Source organism: Arachis hypogaea, chromosome 9, assembly GCF_003086295.3.
Source record: "Arachis hypogaea cultivar Tifrunner chromosome 9, arahy.Tifrunner.gnm2.J5K5, whole genome shotgun sequence".
Classification (NCBI taxonomy): Eukaryota; Viridiplantae; Streptophyta; class Magnoliopsida; order Fabales; family Fabaceae; genus Arachis; species Arachis hypogaea.
This window is the reverse complement of record NC_092044.1, coordinates 118814614-118834705: the sequence shown is the minus strand read 5'-3', so window position 1 is coordinate 118834705 and position 20092 is coordinate 118814614. Positions and strand designations below refer to the sequence as shown.

The 20092-nt window shown below is 29.0% G+C and overlaps 1 protein-coding gene across 1 annotated transcript; it reads left to right on the top strand.

Moving 5' to 3' along the window:
* The first annotated feature begins 15460 nt into the window (after positions 1-15460).
* On the top strand, positions 15461-17902 carry LOC112712603 (auxin response factor 16). Its single transcript, XM_025765535.3, has 2 exons — positions 15461-16604; positions 16833-17902. Exons 1-2 carry the CDS (start codon positions 15609-15611, stop codon positions 17505-17507), a joined length of 1671 nt encoding a protein of 556 aa, XP_025621320.1. The 5' UTR covers positions 15461-15608; the 3' UTR covers positions 17508-17902.
* Positions 17903-20092: the final 2190 nt, after the last annotated feature.

Genomic DNA, 20092 nt, shown 5'->3' with positions numbered 1-20092 from the left:
ACAATATTATTGCCACCTGCGCAGATACTTGGATGAGAATTGAAAAGGAGACCAAAAAATTAAATAAAAATATAAAAATACAGATACTAATAATGATAATATAAGTTTTACTTTAAAAAAACTTACTAAGGTTATCAATATAGAAGTTTTGTACAATTTTTTTTTCTTTTAAAAAGCAGTATTTTATTCTCATCTATATAAAGGGTTTTGGTGCACAGAACTACTCCAGCATATCATCGTCTCATCTTTTCGAATAATTAGCAAGATCTTTGATTAATTGCAAATATTTTCTTTTTCGAATAATTTTTGTTTCTGTGAGAAACTTTTTGATAAACAACTTAAGAAGTCTTTTTGTAAGCCCTTGCTGAATTTTCTAGGTTATGGACAGAAAATAATATTTTTATCAGTGTTTTTTTTTATAATAACATTGCAGGAATATAAATATTTTAAAATTTTATCGGTTTTATTATGATATTATAAATTATAGCACAACAAACTTATAGAATCAAATTATTTTTACAAAAAAAAATCGTAGGGGACAAAAATCTGTTGGGCCAACCATGGAGAACTCTCGACCACCGAAGAGATTTCGGGAAGGAATCATGCAAGAGAACATAAGATGAGAAGACACCACATTCAACTTAAAACCTTAAGGTGTCAAGTTAATGAGTCTCTCATCTTATAAACTCCTCACTCTTCCTTGCTTTCTTTGATGTGGGACTAACTTCGACACTCCTCATACTTGCAACACTAACAAAATTTTCGTCGACTAAGAAGACCAAGATCTCCATAAATTAGAAAATTTAAATATTAAACTTTTTAGTTCATGTGAAAGAATTTAATTTTTTACTAATAGTTAATTTTAATATTTATTTTCTAAAATTTGAAAGAATTTAATGTATATATTTTTACATTTAATTAGATATTAATCTATTGTACCAATACAAATAATTAATTTTAATGTTTGTTATTTAAAAATAATATTTTTTCATCTATATGTATAAAAATATAATAATTAGATATTAGTATAAAATTTTTTATATTAATAGCTATAATATTAACTTAAAATTATTTTTTTTGGAAACAATTATATCTTAATTTTAATTATTAATTATAATATTAATATATTTTTTTAATTATATGTAATATATTTGAAAGAAGAGAATGCTTTGGAAGAAGCTTATACATTTTGGGAAGGAGAAGTGAAAACATAAATAAAAAAAATAAGAGGTAAAAATTTGAAATTAAATAAAAATTTAAAAAAATATATATAATAATAAGATATTTTTTATAATTTTAAAAATTTATTTAAAATATATTATTTTATTAATTTTATTTTTTATAAAACAGAAAAATAAAGAGAGACAGAAAATGAGAGAAGAAAGTGAGAGAAAAATAATAAAAAAAAAGAAAGAGAGATAGAGTTTGTTACTTTTAGAAAAAAAAATTTATTTTAATTATAATGAAAGAATATTTTGTGATACTTTTTTATTTGTCAAATTAGTAATATAAAATATATAAGTTTTATATAGAGTGAAAATGACATAGAGAAATAGAGAAGAAAAAAGAGATAGATAAGATGATGGCCGAAGGAGTTTATTAATTTTGGAGAGAAATATTTTATTTCAATTTTAATGAGTATTATGTCATACATTTTAGTTATTAAACTAATAATATAATATAGTTATATTTTAATTTTAATATTTTATTTTCAATTTAATTATAATTATAATTATAATTAAAGAATGTCATGTATATTGTATATTTTGATTGTCAAATTTATAATTAGTTATTAATAATAATATATATAAGAAAAATAGAGTAGATGAATGAAGAATAAAAAAGATAAAGAAAGAGAGAAAAAGAAGGAGATTGTTCTTTAATTTAAAAAAAATTGATTTTAATTATAATAACAAAATAATATATAACATATTTTAATTATAAAATTATTAATATATAAAATAAATTTAAAAAAAATAAGAATGAGAGTACGTACAAGCTGAAACTTTCTAACAAAATTCAGAATAAATTAAAATAGAATTACGTAAGAAAAAAATATTTAATTTGAAAGATACATTTGTCACACTAAAAACTTAAAAATAAATATCTGATGATCTGAATATGAAGGGCACACAATAAGATTAGATGTATCCTAGCTATATATATCGATGAGACTTGTAGTTAGAACTTAGAAGACATTGAAAAGACTAAGAAATTATGCATTTCACTTTCAGGACCCTACAGACATTGGTTTATGCCAATGAAAGACTTTTAAATTATATAATTTAATTGACTGACTCCTACCCTACCGACTTCTTTTCTTTTTCGTCGTTATATGAAGTTGGTGTCTACCTGTAATTGATTTTCCAAGTATATATATGAGAAAAATTCGGTCTCTAATCATAAAATTGTATGGAATTGAATGCATGGGACAATATTTTGAATACTTGTTATTATAAAATATTTTATTTGTGTTCAAAATTCTTAGTAATTCGGCATTTGAAGCTAGAACACATCCGATAACAAATATGGACCAAAATGCAATGTGTTATGTTTTGACGTACAAGTCATGGCAAATAATCACATGCATGGGTTGGTAAAATTCTGAGACATACATGCTCTACTAGTAATTAACATAGCATGCAACTTGTACCAATTATCCATCATATATAATCTGTTACCCTTAGACATATTGCAATATATATATATATAAGACGTGTTAGTTAGAAATCAGCAAAGTTTGTAATTTATAATTATTAATTAATCATTATTAATATTTTTAATAGTGTGAGATTATTCATTTTTCTTTTAATTATTAAATACTGACCAAATTTTAATAAAAATACTGATTCCCTAGACTTTTTCTTTCTTTATATATATATAGTCTTATATATGTTTCAAATCAAATATTTTTTAAATTTAATTTTAATGCACTATTAATATAAAATAATTTTATTTATATATATATCAATAAAAATAATTATTTTTTATATTGACCGTATGAATAATAATTAATTAGATAATTTATACTGTTAGTATTTTAAAATTAAACTCTTATTTTAAAAAAATCACATTATTACCGTATTTTTTATTACTTATTGTCTAAAATAAAAATATTGTTTGGTAATCTTTAAAGTGCTATACAATATTTATTTATTAAATTATTAGTATATTTTAAGATTCGGTTAACGATTAGGTTCACTCTATTGTTTAATTTCTTATTTTCTTATATGGTATAAGAATCTGATATATAAAATTGAAGGTTGTGGTAAGCTTAGAGAAGGGGGTTGAATCTATGCCTTCTTTTTTAAGTTGCTGTTATGACTATTTTAAATAAAATTACAATTATGATTCTGTTTGAACTCAGCAGCGGAAATTTATGAGATTATTTATTTTTGTCTCATGAATATCAGAAAACAAAACTCAGCAGAGAAGAGAAAAGCGAACACCAGCATGTATCCTGGTTCGGTTGCCTTGTGCTATGCAACCTACATCCAGTCTCATCCACAATTATGGAAGAATTTCACTATAGTTAACAGTATTACATACACCAATTTCACACTCAAGTTCTAACCTAACTTGACATTGGCTATGCTAACTCCTAACTATTCACTCTTAGTGCTAACCCAACTAAGAAAGGGATACCAAACAGGTATAAGATACAAGACACTTAACCAACCTAAAGAAATCAGAAGAATAACTCTAGACTTTTCTCTCAAGTGTATCATTCAACCTTTTTCCACTCATGGCTTTTACTTGAGTTTTCTCACAATGCCTTTTCTCACAAGAAATTACAGAAAGATAAACTTGGAAAAGTACATTACAATCAATAAAACATGAAGGAGATTGACTTCATCAGCAGCCTCTTAGCTATGTGCAAAACCAGATTCGCAAACCTCAGATGCAGTTCTTCAGTATTGGCCGAATACTTCTTTGATAGAAAGCGTTATCCAAGTAGATGGACTTCTTAACAGAACACTGTTCTCACTCTCTAATTTTCTCTCCTTGCTTTCTGAATGAACAGACAGCTTCTTTTATCTCCTTGCATGTTGCTTGGTTCTTCTTCCAAGGTCAACACCTTGAGCCTTGAGCTTCACCAACCCACAGATTCACTTTTTCACCTTAAACTTTGGAGTAGAAACTTTGCTTCTGACTTCTTTATCTTGACCGAAAGCCATAAGGCAGTAACCATAGAAATCTTCTCATGGTCAACTTGATCTTAGCCATTGAAAAACTACTTGGTCCCTAAGTATCACTTGTGACCGTAGATGTGAAACAGAATAGGACAGAGAGCAACTTTCTCTTGAATGCCATTTTCGGATAGAGCAGAGAGTTGGGAGAAGAGAAGAACATTTGATGCATGCAAGATGAGATGGATTACCTTTAACCTAAGCTTGATTTGGTTTGGATTTTCTGTTTTAGCTTCTGTGCTTCAAGCTTAAACTTTCTCTCTCTTGCTTCTTTGGTTACTAGCTTAGGGAGGAAGCTTTTTCTCTTTCTCTTTCTTACTTTTCTAAAGCCTTGATGTGACTTGATTAGAGAGGAGAGGAACGTTGCTTTGGTAAAAGCTAGTGAGAGGGAATGAAGGCTTCAATCTTGTATGAGAAGCTTGGATCAACTTTGAATTGATGGAACGGGTTTGGATCGGGTTTGATTAGCTTGGCCCCGTTGGTTCCTTTGGCTTCTTTCTTTGCTTTTTCTTGGGCTCTTAATTTTGCTTTCAGCCCACCATCTTTGCTGTTTGCTTTCTATTCCATTTGGGCTATTAACATTTGGCCTGCAACAATAAACAATTAGTTAATATGTAGATATAAATGATCAACACTTAATTATTTATTTTGCCTAAAAATAATGTTTGTCATCACTAATTAATTTAATTAATTTCTTAACTCAACAAAAATATTTCTCTAATATATAATAATGATTGAGCGTGTGAGGGTGTATCAAGTTCAATGCAAGATTGTTGTGTATAAAAAACAGACCCCCCTCATAATTAAGTTAACTCACCGTATAGTTTGGCTTTTCCATGCAATTGTTATTGGTGTCTTATTAGTTTTAATTTGCTTTCAATATATCAATGTCTTCTTACCCTACCTCAGAACCAGTACCCCTATTATACAAACGACACACTTAATTACAATAATCAATGCCTGCAATTCACAGAAAACGACCTAAATCGTTTTCATGCATGGGATCCATTTCATCCTTTTTTTATTATTTTTATTTTTTACCCATTTTCATTTTACACTTGCGTCACTAACTTCTAAAAGTGATGAAATACTTGCCAGTTAAAAATTGTTTTTTATTGTTGAGATCCAAATAGTAATAATAGTAATAATAATTGTTCTTGTTGAGATTGGTAGTGTATAACTCGTCCGCCGATGAGATGAGTTATACGTTGGTAAGAAAAGAACAAGGGGGTGGATACCTGCAAAAGGCATTCTGATATTCAAGTCAGTAAATGTTTAAGAGGTATAAGAATAATTCTATGATTATAGAATGTTAAACATGAATGAAGTAGAAATTATCATGTGTTTGTGTAATAATTCTATGAATATAGAATGTAGGACATGATATAGAACTTATAGAACTTATCATGTATTGTATTGTGTGTTGAGATATAGAAATTGGTGTCTTTTATAGACATAGAGTTGATAAAGAGAGTTGATGTTATGACCGTTGGTCATTAAGTCAGAATAATGGTCATTAAGATGAAAATGATCGATGGTCATTAAATCGGTAATGAAAGTGTCGGTTACAAGAACAGAATGAATGATAATTAAGGCCGAGTTATAATTCATCATAAACAATAACCGAGTTATAAGGAGACGGATCATAACCCCCAAACTTTCTCTGCTGATCATATGATCCAGGCTAAGTTTAAAAAATTAAATAAGTTATAACTCGGTAAAAAGAAAAGTAAATAATGATATGGTGAGCTCCCAAACTTAGTCGGGTTATTATATATGTCGGCACTTATTCAAAAAATAATTGAGTGATAAGAGTAATTCAATCAAGATAGTTGTGTGGGGGATACTTTTTCGCTTAAAAACAATTTTATCATTTGATTGTATGTGAACCGAAAAGTTCAGAAATAGATATCCATTGACGAAATCGATTGTATGATCCGAGCATATAATGGTTAATTGTCTTGGAAATTTTTTCGACCCACAATAGTTTATTGATGAATTTCTCGCTCAAAGCAATTAGTTATTAAATATTTACAATTTATATCGAAGGTCATATGACATGAATAAGAAAGATTGAGAAAATGAATATATACAAAGTCGCAGTATATATTGAATAATATATATTGTAAAAATAAAAGAGTTCAAAGTAGAAAAATGTACCTTGAAAGTTGATAATTGTATAGAAAAAGAGGACATATATAAATGCCATAAATGCCAGATGTGAATATCTGAATTTTATTTTGTAGGACACGCTTTAATTTGATAATAAAGCAATAAGATAACAGTCATTGAATGATACATTTGGCATAATAGTATATTTGCATTAATAGTAAATTTGCATGTTTGTAACTATTTTTTGCTTAACTTTTTGTATTAAACAAATAGTAATATAAAATTTAATAGTATAAAGTATAGAATATATATTGATATTTGAATATAACTAATAAATTAGTAAATATTAGTTACACAAAATATAAATGTAAAAGTATGTTGAATAAAATATATAATTTTACTTGTGTAAATAGAGAACTTTGAAAAAATTAGCAAAATTGACAAGCCAGTTTGTGCTCGGATTGATTGAAAACCGAGTTTGTTCTCAAATTGATTGAAAGTCGAGTTTATTCTCGGAATAGTTCATCGATCGATTATGAGATGTGAAATATAATGATATGTAAAAGTGAAGCAATTCGAATGTATAAAGTATATACTTTATAAAAAGTTACGATAGATTATATTTTGATAAGAGGTATTAAATAAAATCTTGAACGAAATTGTTAAAATTGGCTACAAAATTTGAATGTAAATCAAGTTTTATGGATCTGAGGGGAGTAAAAATTATTTTACTCGTCCCGTAGACGGCGCCAATTGTTCTTGTTGAGATTGGCCATGTATAGCTTGTCCGCCGATAATGTCTTCAAGCTTCTCGTCGAGATGAGTTATACGTCGGCAAGAAAAGAACAAGGGGGTGGGTAACTGTAAAAGACACTCCGACGTTCAAGTCAGTAAGTGTTTAAGAGGTATAAGAATAATTCTATGATGATGTAGAATGTTAAACATGAAGTAGAAGTTATCATGTATTGTGTGTGATAATTCTATGAATATAGAATGTAAGACATGATATAGAATTTGTAGAACTTATCATGTATTGTATTGTGTGTTGAGATATAGAAATTGGTACCTTTTATAGGTATAGAATTGATGAAGAGAGTTAATGTTATGACCGTTGGTTATTAAATTAGAATAATGGTCATTAAGATGAAAATGATGGTCATTAAATCGGTAACGAAAGTGTCGATTACAAACACAGAATAAATAATAATTAAGGTCGAGTTATAATTCATCATAAACAATAACTAAATTATAAGGTGATGGATCAATAATAATAATACATGGTCTAACAAATAATATAAGGGTTTTTCTAATAAATATACAGTTATTAAGGATACTACAAGTTGAAACATTTTAATAGAAAATATAATTTAACTAAATAAATGCATTGAAAAATTAAAATGATTTATTTTCATTCTCTTAACCAATATCTTTAATTAGTTAAATTCATACTATGTAAAGTAGAAAATAGGATTAAGTACGATTTTAGTTTCTATAGTTTAGGTCCAAAATTTTTGTTGTCTCTAACTTTTTTTTTACATATAAAATTGTTTCTAAGATTTAATGTAGTTTTAAAATTATTCTTTTAGACTGATTAATTTTTTAAATGACAAAAATACCCTTTTTTCTTTTCTCATCACTACCACCACCACCCCACCCACTACCACTCCATCACTATTTGTACCAAGAAATAACTTTCAACAACAACTTCAAATATATCAAAATTAAAACAACAATTCATCACTAAAACTATAATCATTAATGAGAAACAAGAAAATCATCATCATGGTCAAAACAAACATTAATTAAGAAAAAAGTGGGGCAAGGGGAGGGGAAGGGAAGGGAAGGGCCAGGCGCATAATGATAATAGACGTAGCGCTGGTGCTGATGGAAGAGGTGGATGAGCTTATTACCAATGTAATGATTTCGGTTATCTTGCTAGGGATTGCAACCGTGCTGGCAATGGTGGTGGCGGCGGCAGTGCATGCTATAATTGCGGCGGATTCAGACACATAGCTAGGGATTGCATTAGTGGAGGTGGCGGAGGCGGCCGAAGAGGAGCAAACGGTGGGGGCTACTTTAAGCACAGCAAGTTCGGACACATGGTGAGGGATTGCAGTGGAGGTGGTGGCAGCGGTGAATTTGGACACATGGCGAGGGATTGCAGTGGAGGTGGAGGCGGTGGTAAGTTTGGCACATGGTGACGAGGGACTGCAGTAAAGGTGGCGGTAACGGTGGTAGTTGCTATAGGTGTGGTGAGGTTGGTCATTTGGCTAGGGATTGCAACAGAGAAGGTGATTTGGGTGCTGGTGGAAACGATGGAAAGAGCACGTACTTCAATTGTGGGAAGCTTTGGCATTTTTTACTTTTGCAAGGGGTTTTGATAGTGGAGGAGAGGGAGTCTAGGCAGGAGGGGAAGGGCTGGGTGTTGTTTTTGCTTTTGATGAAGAAGAATAAGAGATGATGTGATAAAGAAGAAGAGAAGAGTATTTTGGTTCGAAGGACGATTTTAAAATTACATTAAAACTTAGGGACGATGTTGTATGCAAAAAAAGGTTAAGGATAAAATTTTTTTTTAGCCTATACCATAAAGACCAAAATCGTACTTGTTGAGTTTAGTTTGATTTTGGATTTTATATATATGATGACAAACATAATTTGGGGTGAAAGCCGAAGTTGGTGTAATGTGTGTGCTAAGTATTGCAGGCCCATTTTATAAGTTGCTTCACCCCAACTTAGTATTACTTCAGCAACATAACATGCCACAGCTCCAACACTCAAGCTCATTACTTGCTAATGAACAAATCAATTCCCATGAGAGAGAGAGAGAGAGAGAGAGAGAGAGAGAGAGAGAGAGAGAGAGAGAGAGAGAGAGAGAGAGAGAGAGCACCGAATAGAATAGTGGGAACAAAAAGAAGAAAAAGCAACAAGAACATCTGTCAACGACAAAGACAGCTGTGGCTCTAACAAAACAACAAGACACAAGGACAACTCCACTACTCCAAACACTTCAGCAAAGCACAATTCAGAATGTGGGAGAGAAAAACACAAACTTACAAAAGCAACAGAGTAGCTCCTCAGATAGCAAGAGTAATGGAGTAGAAGAAAAAAAGTAAAACATGCCAAGGATGAAAGCAAATCCAAGGACAGCAGAGATGGTGGAATGGTTTCTCAACTAGCAGAGACAGTGGAGCAGGATGAGCAAAGACTACATGCTCTCAAAGACAGCTCCAACGGGTAGTTGGGACAAGGAAATGGAAGAGGCAAATTGAAAAGCAAGCTGATAATATAAGGAGCATCACTTCAACATTTGAAGACAAGAAAAAGAGAGCACATTTAAAAGTATCATATCTACTATTGAGCTGAATTCTTTTTCTACTACTAGTGCTTTATTTCTGATTTTATTTGTTATGGCTATCTTGAGTCATCTTTTGTATTGAGAAAAAGGCTAAAAATGTAAGTGTAAAAGCTATGAGAGAAAAGGCAAAAGGTGCATGAAAGAGCCACTGAAATTCTGTGTAATTGAGTTGTTGAACTAGGATTAGTTCCCCTTGCCAAATTGGGTTAGTACTTGGTGGGTTTGAATCTGTGTAGATTCTCTTTCTAAGTTGGGACAACACTTTGGATTACTGAGTTTTGGTGAAGAAAGCTTAGTAGTAGATACTAGTTGAATTAGGTTGTAATTCAATAGTATTGGTGATTGTAATCAGTGGATTATAATGAATATTCTACCATGGTTGTGGTGGAGACTGGACGTAGAATTCATGGCACTTAGAATCCAAACCAGGATACATGCTGGCTTCTTTCTCTTCTTCCCTTCTCTGTTTCTGTTATCCAAATGAGACAAAACAAAAAAATCTCCTGCATTTTTAGCTTCCGCGAAAATAGAACTTGAAAATTTATTTTTGAGCAAACTTGATTCAACCCCCTTCTCAAGTTCCATCAGTACTTAACCTTAAAAAATAAAATACATTTTGAGTGTTATTATTGTCACTTAGCATTTTTTATTAGTAGCAGATGTAGGCTTAATTGCGATTAGTTAGTCATTTCAGCATAATCAATAGAAATTAATTAGCTTGTTAGTTATTTAACGTGTGGCTATAACTAATTGTAGAAGAAGTATATAAGGTGTAACCATCTAATTAATAGTTCAATTTTCACTATTTTGTAATTTTTTTAGAAATAAGAAGAGTTTACTTTCTTTCTCAACATTATTCTTCATCTTTTTTCTTCAGTTTATCAAAATCCTTAATATCACAATTTGAAATAACTCAAAGCATGAGATTTTTTTATGGTACAATGAGCATGGAAAGCAATTAAGTTGTGAATTGAATTGAAGAAGCTATGAATTAAGATTCAATCATCACCATTTTTTTCTTCCCCATTCTTCTCTTTGACATTTTATTTTTTCCCTTTAATTTTTTACCTCTTCTTTTAAACTCATTCAATAAAATTTTATGAAAGGCTATTTCGTAAGATTTTTTTGGTGAATATAAATGTTCTAAAATCGAGTTGGAAGAAAGAAGATCTAAATCCTCATTACTTCTGATTCATTGATTTCTCAACAATGACAGACATGGTGAATAGATCCTCGATTGGTGGCTCTAACAGTCAGAACAACACAGACAATACAGATAGACTACATGCTTTAACAAATCTCCTCAATCAGTTCATGAATATTTAGTCTCAAATTTTGAAGAGCAATAAGCCTTACTCAAGATCAATCAAGTCATTATTTTTTTTACATTAAAAAAAATTCAGGTACACTGATTATTTCAATCGTGTTGATACCTAAAAATTATTGTAGTTAGAGTCATGCTATGATTAGAGCGTTGAGTAAGAAGAATAAACTAAAATTTATCAACGAAACCATAAGAAAATCTGAGACTAATGATGTTGAACATATTGGAGCATTACTATACCAAGTGGTATTCTACACCAAATTTATCATGTTGCTAGAGCATTACTATGATTAGAGTATCAAGTGGCATTTTACGTACACTAAATTTCTTGTGTAGAAATATCAGAAAAAAATTAGGGTTGTAAAGAAAAAATACTAGTATATTTTAAATGTTGCTAGAGTACTATTATTTCAATTAAGAGTTTTATATTGCTTTTTGTAATATGCAATTATTTATATTATTCATTTAATTAATAGACTACCCAACATTAAATTGAAGAATGTAGTCCTTATAAATTTTTGAATGATAAATTATCCAACATTTCAGATTTAAGAGGGTATTTAGTTCTCTTGCATATGCTTCTACATTAATAAATTCAAGAATAAAATTAGACTCAAGAGTCAGAAAGACAATTTTTCTCGGTTCTAAAATTACAACAAAATGTTTTTTATTTATTAACTTAAAATTCAAAAAAATAATTTATCTTAAAAATGTAACTTTGTATGAGTATCAGTTTTCTTTTTTATATTCCACAAGTATTGATATCACTGCGATACCCACTCTCACTCTATACTAGATTGACCTCTTTTAGTACGATACATCTTTCACTCATTATTTGCAATCACTCGCATACATTAAATTCACATATTTAAATAAATATTTCTTAAGCTAAATGTATTCAGTATTTTTTCTCACACACCATTGCATTCATTAGTACATCATACGTTAATACTACATTTGCATTACAAAATAATTGTTGGTTCTCTAGACTTTCTCATTAACTATTTATCCATTGATATTTTATTTTAAAAGTTAGATATAGTTTTGTCAGTAACAACTACATTAATTGATAGAAATTTTTCTATTATGAACATTATAAAGAGCCATCTTTTTTAATCGTATAAAAAATAAAATTTAAATAATTATTTAGTTACATATAAAAAAAGGATATTTAATTATTTTAATAATAAAAAATTATTCAATCTTTATAAAATATAAAATTAAGACGAATAAAATTTTAAATTATGTTATTATTTTAAATTATAATTTTAGTTTTATTTTTTTATTAAATAATTCAAAGATTAATCATATTTTATAAAAATATAATACAATTATAAAAATGAACGTGGTATGTATATTTGACCTCACTGTTAAATTCTTTTAGATTCGTTACTCTCTCTGTGTGTTTTTCCAAACTATTTCAATAACTTACAATGATCAAACAAAAGGAGAAGGGAAGTTGAATGTTTTTTTATAATTTTATGAGTAAACACTTAATAAATTGATTCCAACGGATTATAAATTAAATATTTTAATCTTTAATTAATTTTTATTAGTGTAAAATTTTTGAAAATGATTTTTCTATCATTTTTAATAAACTTTTAAAGATAAGTCTTTAAACAAATTTTATTATAAAACGCTTAGATGCTAAAAAAGTATGATGATAGGAGTAAAATCTAGGGTTGCACTAAAATAATGTAGGGAGGTTATCCATACGCGCAAGAACCAATAGCAATGGTGTTGACTATTCTTAAGATAATTAAGTGGTTTTCCTCATCTTATGCCTCTGCCACCATTAAATTTTAGTGTTGACTATCCTTAATATCCCATCTCTTTTCTTTTGCCTTGATTTCAGCACTATGCTATGCATCACGCCATCACCATAAACCCTCCTTATTTTTAGAATTTTTAAGATTACAATAAAAATGTTTTATATAAAAATATCTTTTTAAAACGACAATATTATGTAACTAGTAAATATTATTATTTTAAATTAATATTTAATTAGTAATATTTTGTATATATATTTATAAAAATTTATATTAATATTTATTATAATTTTTATATATAAATTAATAAAATTTATTTATTAAAAATAATTTAATAATTATATTAATTAATTATTAGTCAAAATTACTAAAATTTATTGACTCTCAAAATCTTTTTTTTTTTAGTTTTAATAATATAAAGTACAAATAAATTCAACTATTTTTTATAAAAAAAATCTTTTTATTTTATATTCCGAGGGTACTGCAAAATTAAAACTTATATTTTAATATCTTTAGATATATTAATTAATTAATGTACAATTAGTAATAATTAATAATAGGAAAAGCTGTAATCACTAGCTTCTAGCTACTAATTGCTGCTATCTAACCTTTAGTGGTATATTAAAGGTTTATAATACAATGCACCCAAAAAAGAAAGTTTAGTACACAAATTCTTCGACGCTTCTGTTCTCCGAAAATAATCTTAATTTAGTTCATGTACTATTTAATTTACTCCCTACTTGTGTCCCGGGAGGAGCTGTTTCTCTTTTGACCCCATTAATATTATTACACATTGAAATTTCCACTTTTATTTATTTCATTGATCTGAACACACGCACTGAAAGTTTCATTAATTGATTTAATTAGTGTTTGTATTATTAAATGGTAGAGCCAGTATCCATATTTTTAAGTTCCAAATTATAGGTTTTGCATGTGGCATCCTTTCGTGGTAGGACCTTGCTATGTGAATCGCAGAATTTATTTATACTTTAAAAAATGATAGGCAAATGTGACTAACTACCATTACTCATCTATCAAATTATTATGTTTTTATGTGTTAATTAGTTTGTTACTTTGTTAACATTTGTTGGGACGTAATAAGCAAAATATTATATTTCCATAAACAAGTGTAAAATGGAGCCAAAAAAATGGGTGAGTTTGGAAATCACAAAGAAATAAAAAGTGTGTACATCTAGGTTGCGTTTGTTTATAAGATAGGATATAAAAATAGGGATACAGAAATATAAAATTGTGTTTGATAGAAGAGATATGGACAGAAACAATGTGTTTAGAGACACTGAATTACTATATTTTATGTCCATCTTAATAGGAAGAACACACATACACTAATAAAGGATACAACTTATTTTTCATTTTTTTCATTATTCTTGTTAATTTTTTATAATTATATTTTTTATTATTATAATTTTCGTCTTAAATTGTTTGAATGAAAAGAAAAAAGAGAATAAATTAGACTTTTATAATTTGTTCTAGTTTATTACCAAACAGGATACAAGAACACAAAATTTGGTGTTTCTATCCTTTATGTCTTGTTCTCAGTGTCTTGTCTTGTTCTATTTCCAGAAACAAATACGCCCTAAAGTTATAATAATTGATTATTATAGAGATAATAATAAAAATAGAAATTTTTTTATTTTAAAAACATACATAAAACAGTTTTAAGTAGAAAGAAAAAATTATCTATATTAGTTTCTTTATCTCTTTATCTTTATATTAACTTACTTTTTGTTAGAATTTTTTATGATAAGTTTTTATTAATTATTATTTTTTTTTCTTTGAAAAACCAAGTTAAATGTCTAAATTTGATATTCTTGTAAGTCCATAAAATAATTGGATAATACATTTTGAGTTTTGGATGTCATTATATATTGTTGGGCCTTATGACCTCATGAATAATATAAAGGATAAAAAAAGATAACAATGTAGAACTTTTTATGTTCTAAGTATTTAATAATTTGTGAGATTATCTCAATTTTTATTTCTTTTTGTTAGAATTATTAGCTCTTAAATTTTTTAAGGTAAAACAGTATTGTTAATTTAAAAGAATTATATATATATTATAAATTTTTGTGTATACTTTTATTAGACAAGTTTATTTTAGATATTAAAAATAATTGATAAAAAATAAAAATTCATCTTTTATACTATAAAAATAATTATTTTCTTGTTTTTTAACTTATATAATTCTTGAATATATTTAATGTATACTCTAAAATTTATTTTTATTCAAATTTTAACTATATATAAATAAAATTAATTAAAGATAAGATGATTTTGTATATTAAAAATATGCATAATAAATTTAGGAAAAATATAGATATGTAGACAACGAAAATACTAAATAATGTGAACAATAGATATATCAGATGTTCAATTCAGTACGTGTGTGAATAGTTATCTTAATATTAAGATTTAGATGGATAATTTAAAAATGTAGTGTGTTTTTACTTTATTAAACCAATTTTATAGTTTATTATTCACATTGTTCACAAAAATTATTATTTGCCTAACAAAATTCATAAATTTATGATACAAGTATATACTGAAATAATATTTTATCCCTAATCTTCCAAAAAAAAAAAGCACATTGAAGCAATTATCTAAAACAAAAAATAAGTAGAAACACCATTTGCTCATTGATGTGAATGAAAGTGTCACATATATTTGGTCTTTGGTCGGCAAGTGAGACACTTTAACGCGTGAGTCTCTCTCTCTCTCTTCCTTTTTTATTTATCTTCCACTTCACATACTCTCTCTCTCACACACACAACAACAACAACACACTATTCACTCTCTTCTATTCTCTTCTCTCCTCAAATTCTTCTTCTTCTTCTTCCATGGACAGAACCAGAACACCAATACAAACATGCTTAGATTCTCAACTATGGCACGCCTGCGCAGGCCCCATGGTTCAAATGCCACCTCTCAACACCAAAGTCTTGTACTTCCCACAAGGCCATGCTGAACACCAACAAGCCCATGCCCATGGTCGAAAACCCCATTTTGCCCCTGCCATGAAAACCCCCATTCCACCCTTCTTCCCTTGCACACTCACCGCCATCAAATACATGGCAGAACCTGAAACCGACGAGGTCTATGTCAAGATCACCCTCACCCCTCTCCTCTCAGACCCAGAAGAACACGATCATCATTGTAGTAGTAATCATAATAGTTTCTTGGACAATAATGGTGAAAAGCCTGCTTCTTTTGCAAAGACTCTAACACAATCCGATGCCAACAATGGCGGCGGTTTCTCTGTGCCTCGTTACTGCGCCGAAACCATTTTCCCAAGGCTTGATTACTCCGCAGAGCCTCCGGTTCAGACCATAATCGCAAAAGACGTGCATGGGCAGTGTTGGAAGTTCAGACACATTTATAGAGGCACGCCAAGGAGGCACCTTTTGACTACTGGTTGGAGCAATTTCGTTAACCACAAGAAGCTTGTTGCCGGTGACTCCATTGTTTTCCTCCGAGCCCAAAATGGTGACCTTTGTGTTGGGATTAGGAGGGCCAAGAAGGGTGGCATTGCTGCTGGAACCGCCACAAATACTAATATTACTACGAATAATAATGTTGGTGAGGCTGTGAATTGTGCTGTGAATGGAAGGCCATTTGAGGTGGTGTATTATCCAAGAGGAAGCTCACCAGAGTTTTGTGTGAAGGCTTCTTCAGTGAGAGCTTCAATGCAGATTCAATGGTGTTCTGGTATGAGATTCAAGATGCCCTTTGAGACTGAAGACTCTTCCAGAATCAGTTGGTTCATGGGGACTATTTCTTCTGTCCAGCTTTCAGATCCTCTTCATTGGCCTCATTCTCCTTGGCGTCTTCTTCAGGTCCCATTCACTCTTAGATCTCTACTTTCCCCTATTAAATAGTTACTTCATATTGAGCTTTGTGAACTTTTATGCAACAACATGTGTTGCTATAAATGGATCTTTTTTTTATGGTTAGAGTTAACAGTACTAGTACAGTATCACCAGTTAAATTACTGTGCTGACAACTCTTGATTTTTCTAGTAATTTAAATTATTAATAAGTTGTTAATTATGATGGGAATTTCAGGTGGTATGGGATGAACCAGATCTACTCCAAAATGTGAAGTGTGTGAATCCTTGGTTAGTTGAACTAGTCTCAAATGTGCCAAACTTTCATCTCTCTCCATTCTCACCACCAAGGAAGAAACAAAGGTTCCTACAAGACCAACCAGATTTTCAACTCATCAACCAGATTCCAATTCCATCATCATTCTCCACCATTCAAGATCTTCAAGGCATACAGGGAGCCAGGCATGCCCATCAATTTGGGCTCGCTCCGCAAGATTTCCACATTCTTGATGGATTTCCAAGGCTTGATCATGCAGCACAACAGCCTCATAGGCCTAGTTTTGGAATCTACAACAAGAACAACTCTGCCACCACCAAGAACAATAACAATCTTGAGATATCTTGCTTGTTGAGTGTGGGAAATCCTGGCCAGAGTTTCACTAAGGAGGAGTCTTGTTCCAATGAAACAAAAGCACCACACATTTTGTTGTTTGGGAAGCTCATTCACACTGATCAGCAGAACAATTCATCAAACAGTTCAAATAGTGTTTATGAAGGAACTAATTCATCACTCAAGACATCAATTGAAAACTCTTCTGATGATGATGGAGGGTCTCCCTGGTTCAAAAATCAGCACAAGAATAATGATCTTGTTGGAACTGAAAACATTAACATATTGTGTATGGCCTTATAACAAAATCAAACTTAGTGAGTGATGACCAGTGAGTTCTTAAATATTTTTTTTACATTTTCGGTTGGCCAATAAGCCTTAGCAGTTTTTATTTGATTTCCTTTCTGTTGTATGTATAGTTTTTGGATTTTTTTTTCTTGGCATGATTCTATTAAGGTGCAAGTTAACCAAAATATTCTTTATTTAGTTTTAACTTAAAAAAAATAATTGCTTTGTGCTGCAAAAAAAATGAATTATCATGAGGAGTAATATTTTGGTTAACTTGCACCTAACTTGTTTTAATTTTCAGCTAGATTTGTTCAAAGAAATGAGCAAGTTATGGCACAATGTACCTCTTGAATTTCTATGAAAGAATCAAGAATGTTTGTTATCTTAAGATCTTTATTTCTTTGACTCAATGTTCAAGTTTCAATCTCATTACTATATTCTGGATATTGAGTGATTTATACATTCATTCATTTATATAAATGTTATGTTATTAAAAACAAATATAATTAGATAATTATATAAAATATTTTATTTTACACTATAAATATAACAAAATTAAACTCTCAATATTAGAAAAAAAAGCGTGTATTCCTTTAATTTATTTCATGACTGATTTATTTACCATGTTTATTAAAGATGGTATTCTCATTTCTCACACAGTAATTTGAATGTTAAAGGTCCCCCACTCTGACAAGAACATAAATGCCCAATATTATTAACTGAAAGTTGTAGCTAGTAAAAACATGCAACTCAACTGCATTCAAATAAATTGAAGACATGTGATTGTGGTTGTTGATAACTTTACAACCACAAAAGATTGCAAGAAATAGCATCATATTATTGAAGGCTATACATTGTTCTTTGGTCTAGCTAGGTAAGGTAATATTGGCAATTACTATGTAAATAACATTTACTTTTACTAGGTACTATTTATGTTACTTTTTAATATTTGGTTATTATTTAACTATGAAGGAACAAGAAAAAGGTCAATTAATCTCATCCTTGTCCTTACTTTGGGAGACAATAAACTAATAAGGTAGTGTTGTCCCAAATCAAACAAAAGTACTTGTTTCTTTTTTCAGTTTCTTCATCTTCTATTTTCACTGTGGGGGGTATGGCCCACAAATTATGGTGATCTCACTGCAAACAAAGTTTTCATGGGACATTGGATCATAAAAGAGTGAAGACAAACACCAATGTATAGATTGGATGAATTATATATACCTAACAATTGAATATAATAATACTGTTACATTAAATTGGAGTTGATGATAATCACTATGCAGGAGGCAACACTAATGAGGCAATTTAGTTATTAAGTATTAACATATTAAAGAGTCCTAGAGTTAATAGACTATTTGTATAATGTGTATAATGGGCTATTGAATTACAAAATAAACATCGCCTATATTATTTAAAATAACCATCCGAAAACTAGGAATAATAAACATCTCAGGTCATGAAATCACTTATCCTAAAAATTTAAATTTATTTTGGAGTTTACCAATAATCAAACTCTTGACCTTTCAGATCTAGAGCTCTAATACCATGTCATGATACCATTCATTCTAAAAACTTCATCTGATAGAAAAAGATAACATTAATAATTATATCTCTAATACTTTCTAAATCTCTATTGTACATATTATACAAATATTCCATTGATTTCTCATACTTTTTCTTTCCTGTAACAAACTATTAGGGTTTGGAGTTTGAAGTGGCTAACAACTAACAACACCTTTAATTTCTTGTTGTAAACTCCGTTGGCCGTTTTTCTTCTTTGCACCACAATTGGACAATAAAACCGTGTGCTTTTAATTTGTTAAAACTTACAAGGTACATATATATATATATATATATATATATATATATATATATATATATATATATATATATATATATATATATATATATATATATATACCTTAGTAAGAGAATCTAATCTCCATGAAATTTTGGGCAAATTAGATTTTTCTTCTTTAAAATTTGGTATAATTGAACTAAATATTTTCTTTATTCTTTCAAACAAATGTTGATGTTTTCTAAGTAAAGTATGATTAAATATTCTTGTATTTTATAAAATATAATAATAAAATGTTTTATAAATACAATATTATTTTTTTAAATATTATGTTGACACAAAAATTTAATCATTAAATTAGTTATTTTATATTTATATATAAATATATATTATTTAATTTATTTTTAATAATTATTATATTTTATATTTTAATATTTATTCTATACGGATGGTTAAATATATAGAAAAATTCTAGTAATTATGACATACATACACTAATACACTAAAAGGGAATCACGTAATTACAAAGAAAGGCATTTGTCTCTTATGATGAAATTAATTGCTCATTGACACGGGGAGGGGGAAAAAAGAAAAGTGAAGAACATGTTCTACAGTGTATTATGTTAGTTAATATAGATATTGAAAATAATATTTTTAAATATAAAAAATTTGTTAGTATATTTTTGTTTGTTTATTAGATTATTCTGCTGATTAGTTTGTTAGGATTAGTTAATATATAGTTTATTTGTTTTTTCACATTTTTTGTACAGCTATATAAATTATATAGCATAGTGTGAAA

What these genes read in the sequence shown, in the direction of transcription:
- LOC112712603 (XM_025765535.3), top strand. Translation starts at nt 15,609, where the DNA reads ATGGACAGAACCAGAACACCAATACAAACATGCTTAGATTCTCAACTA. An exon ending in CTCCTTGGCGTCTTCTTCAG is followed by an intron (nt 16,605 to 16,832) that starts GTCCCATTCACT and finishes TGGGAATTTCAG; the next exon opens with GTGGTATGGGATGAACCAGA.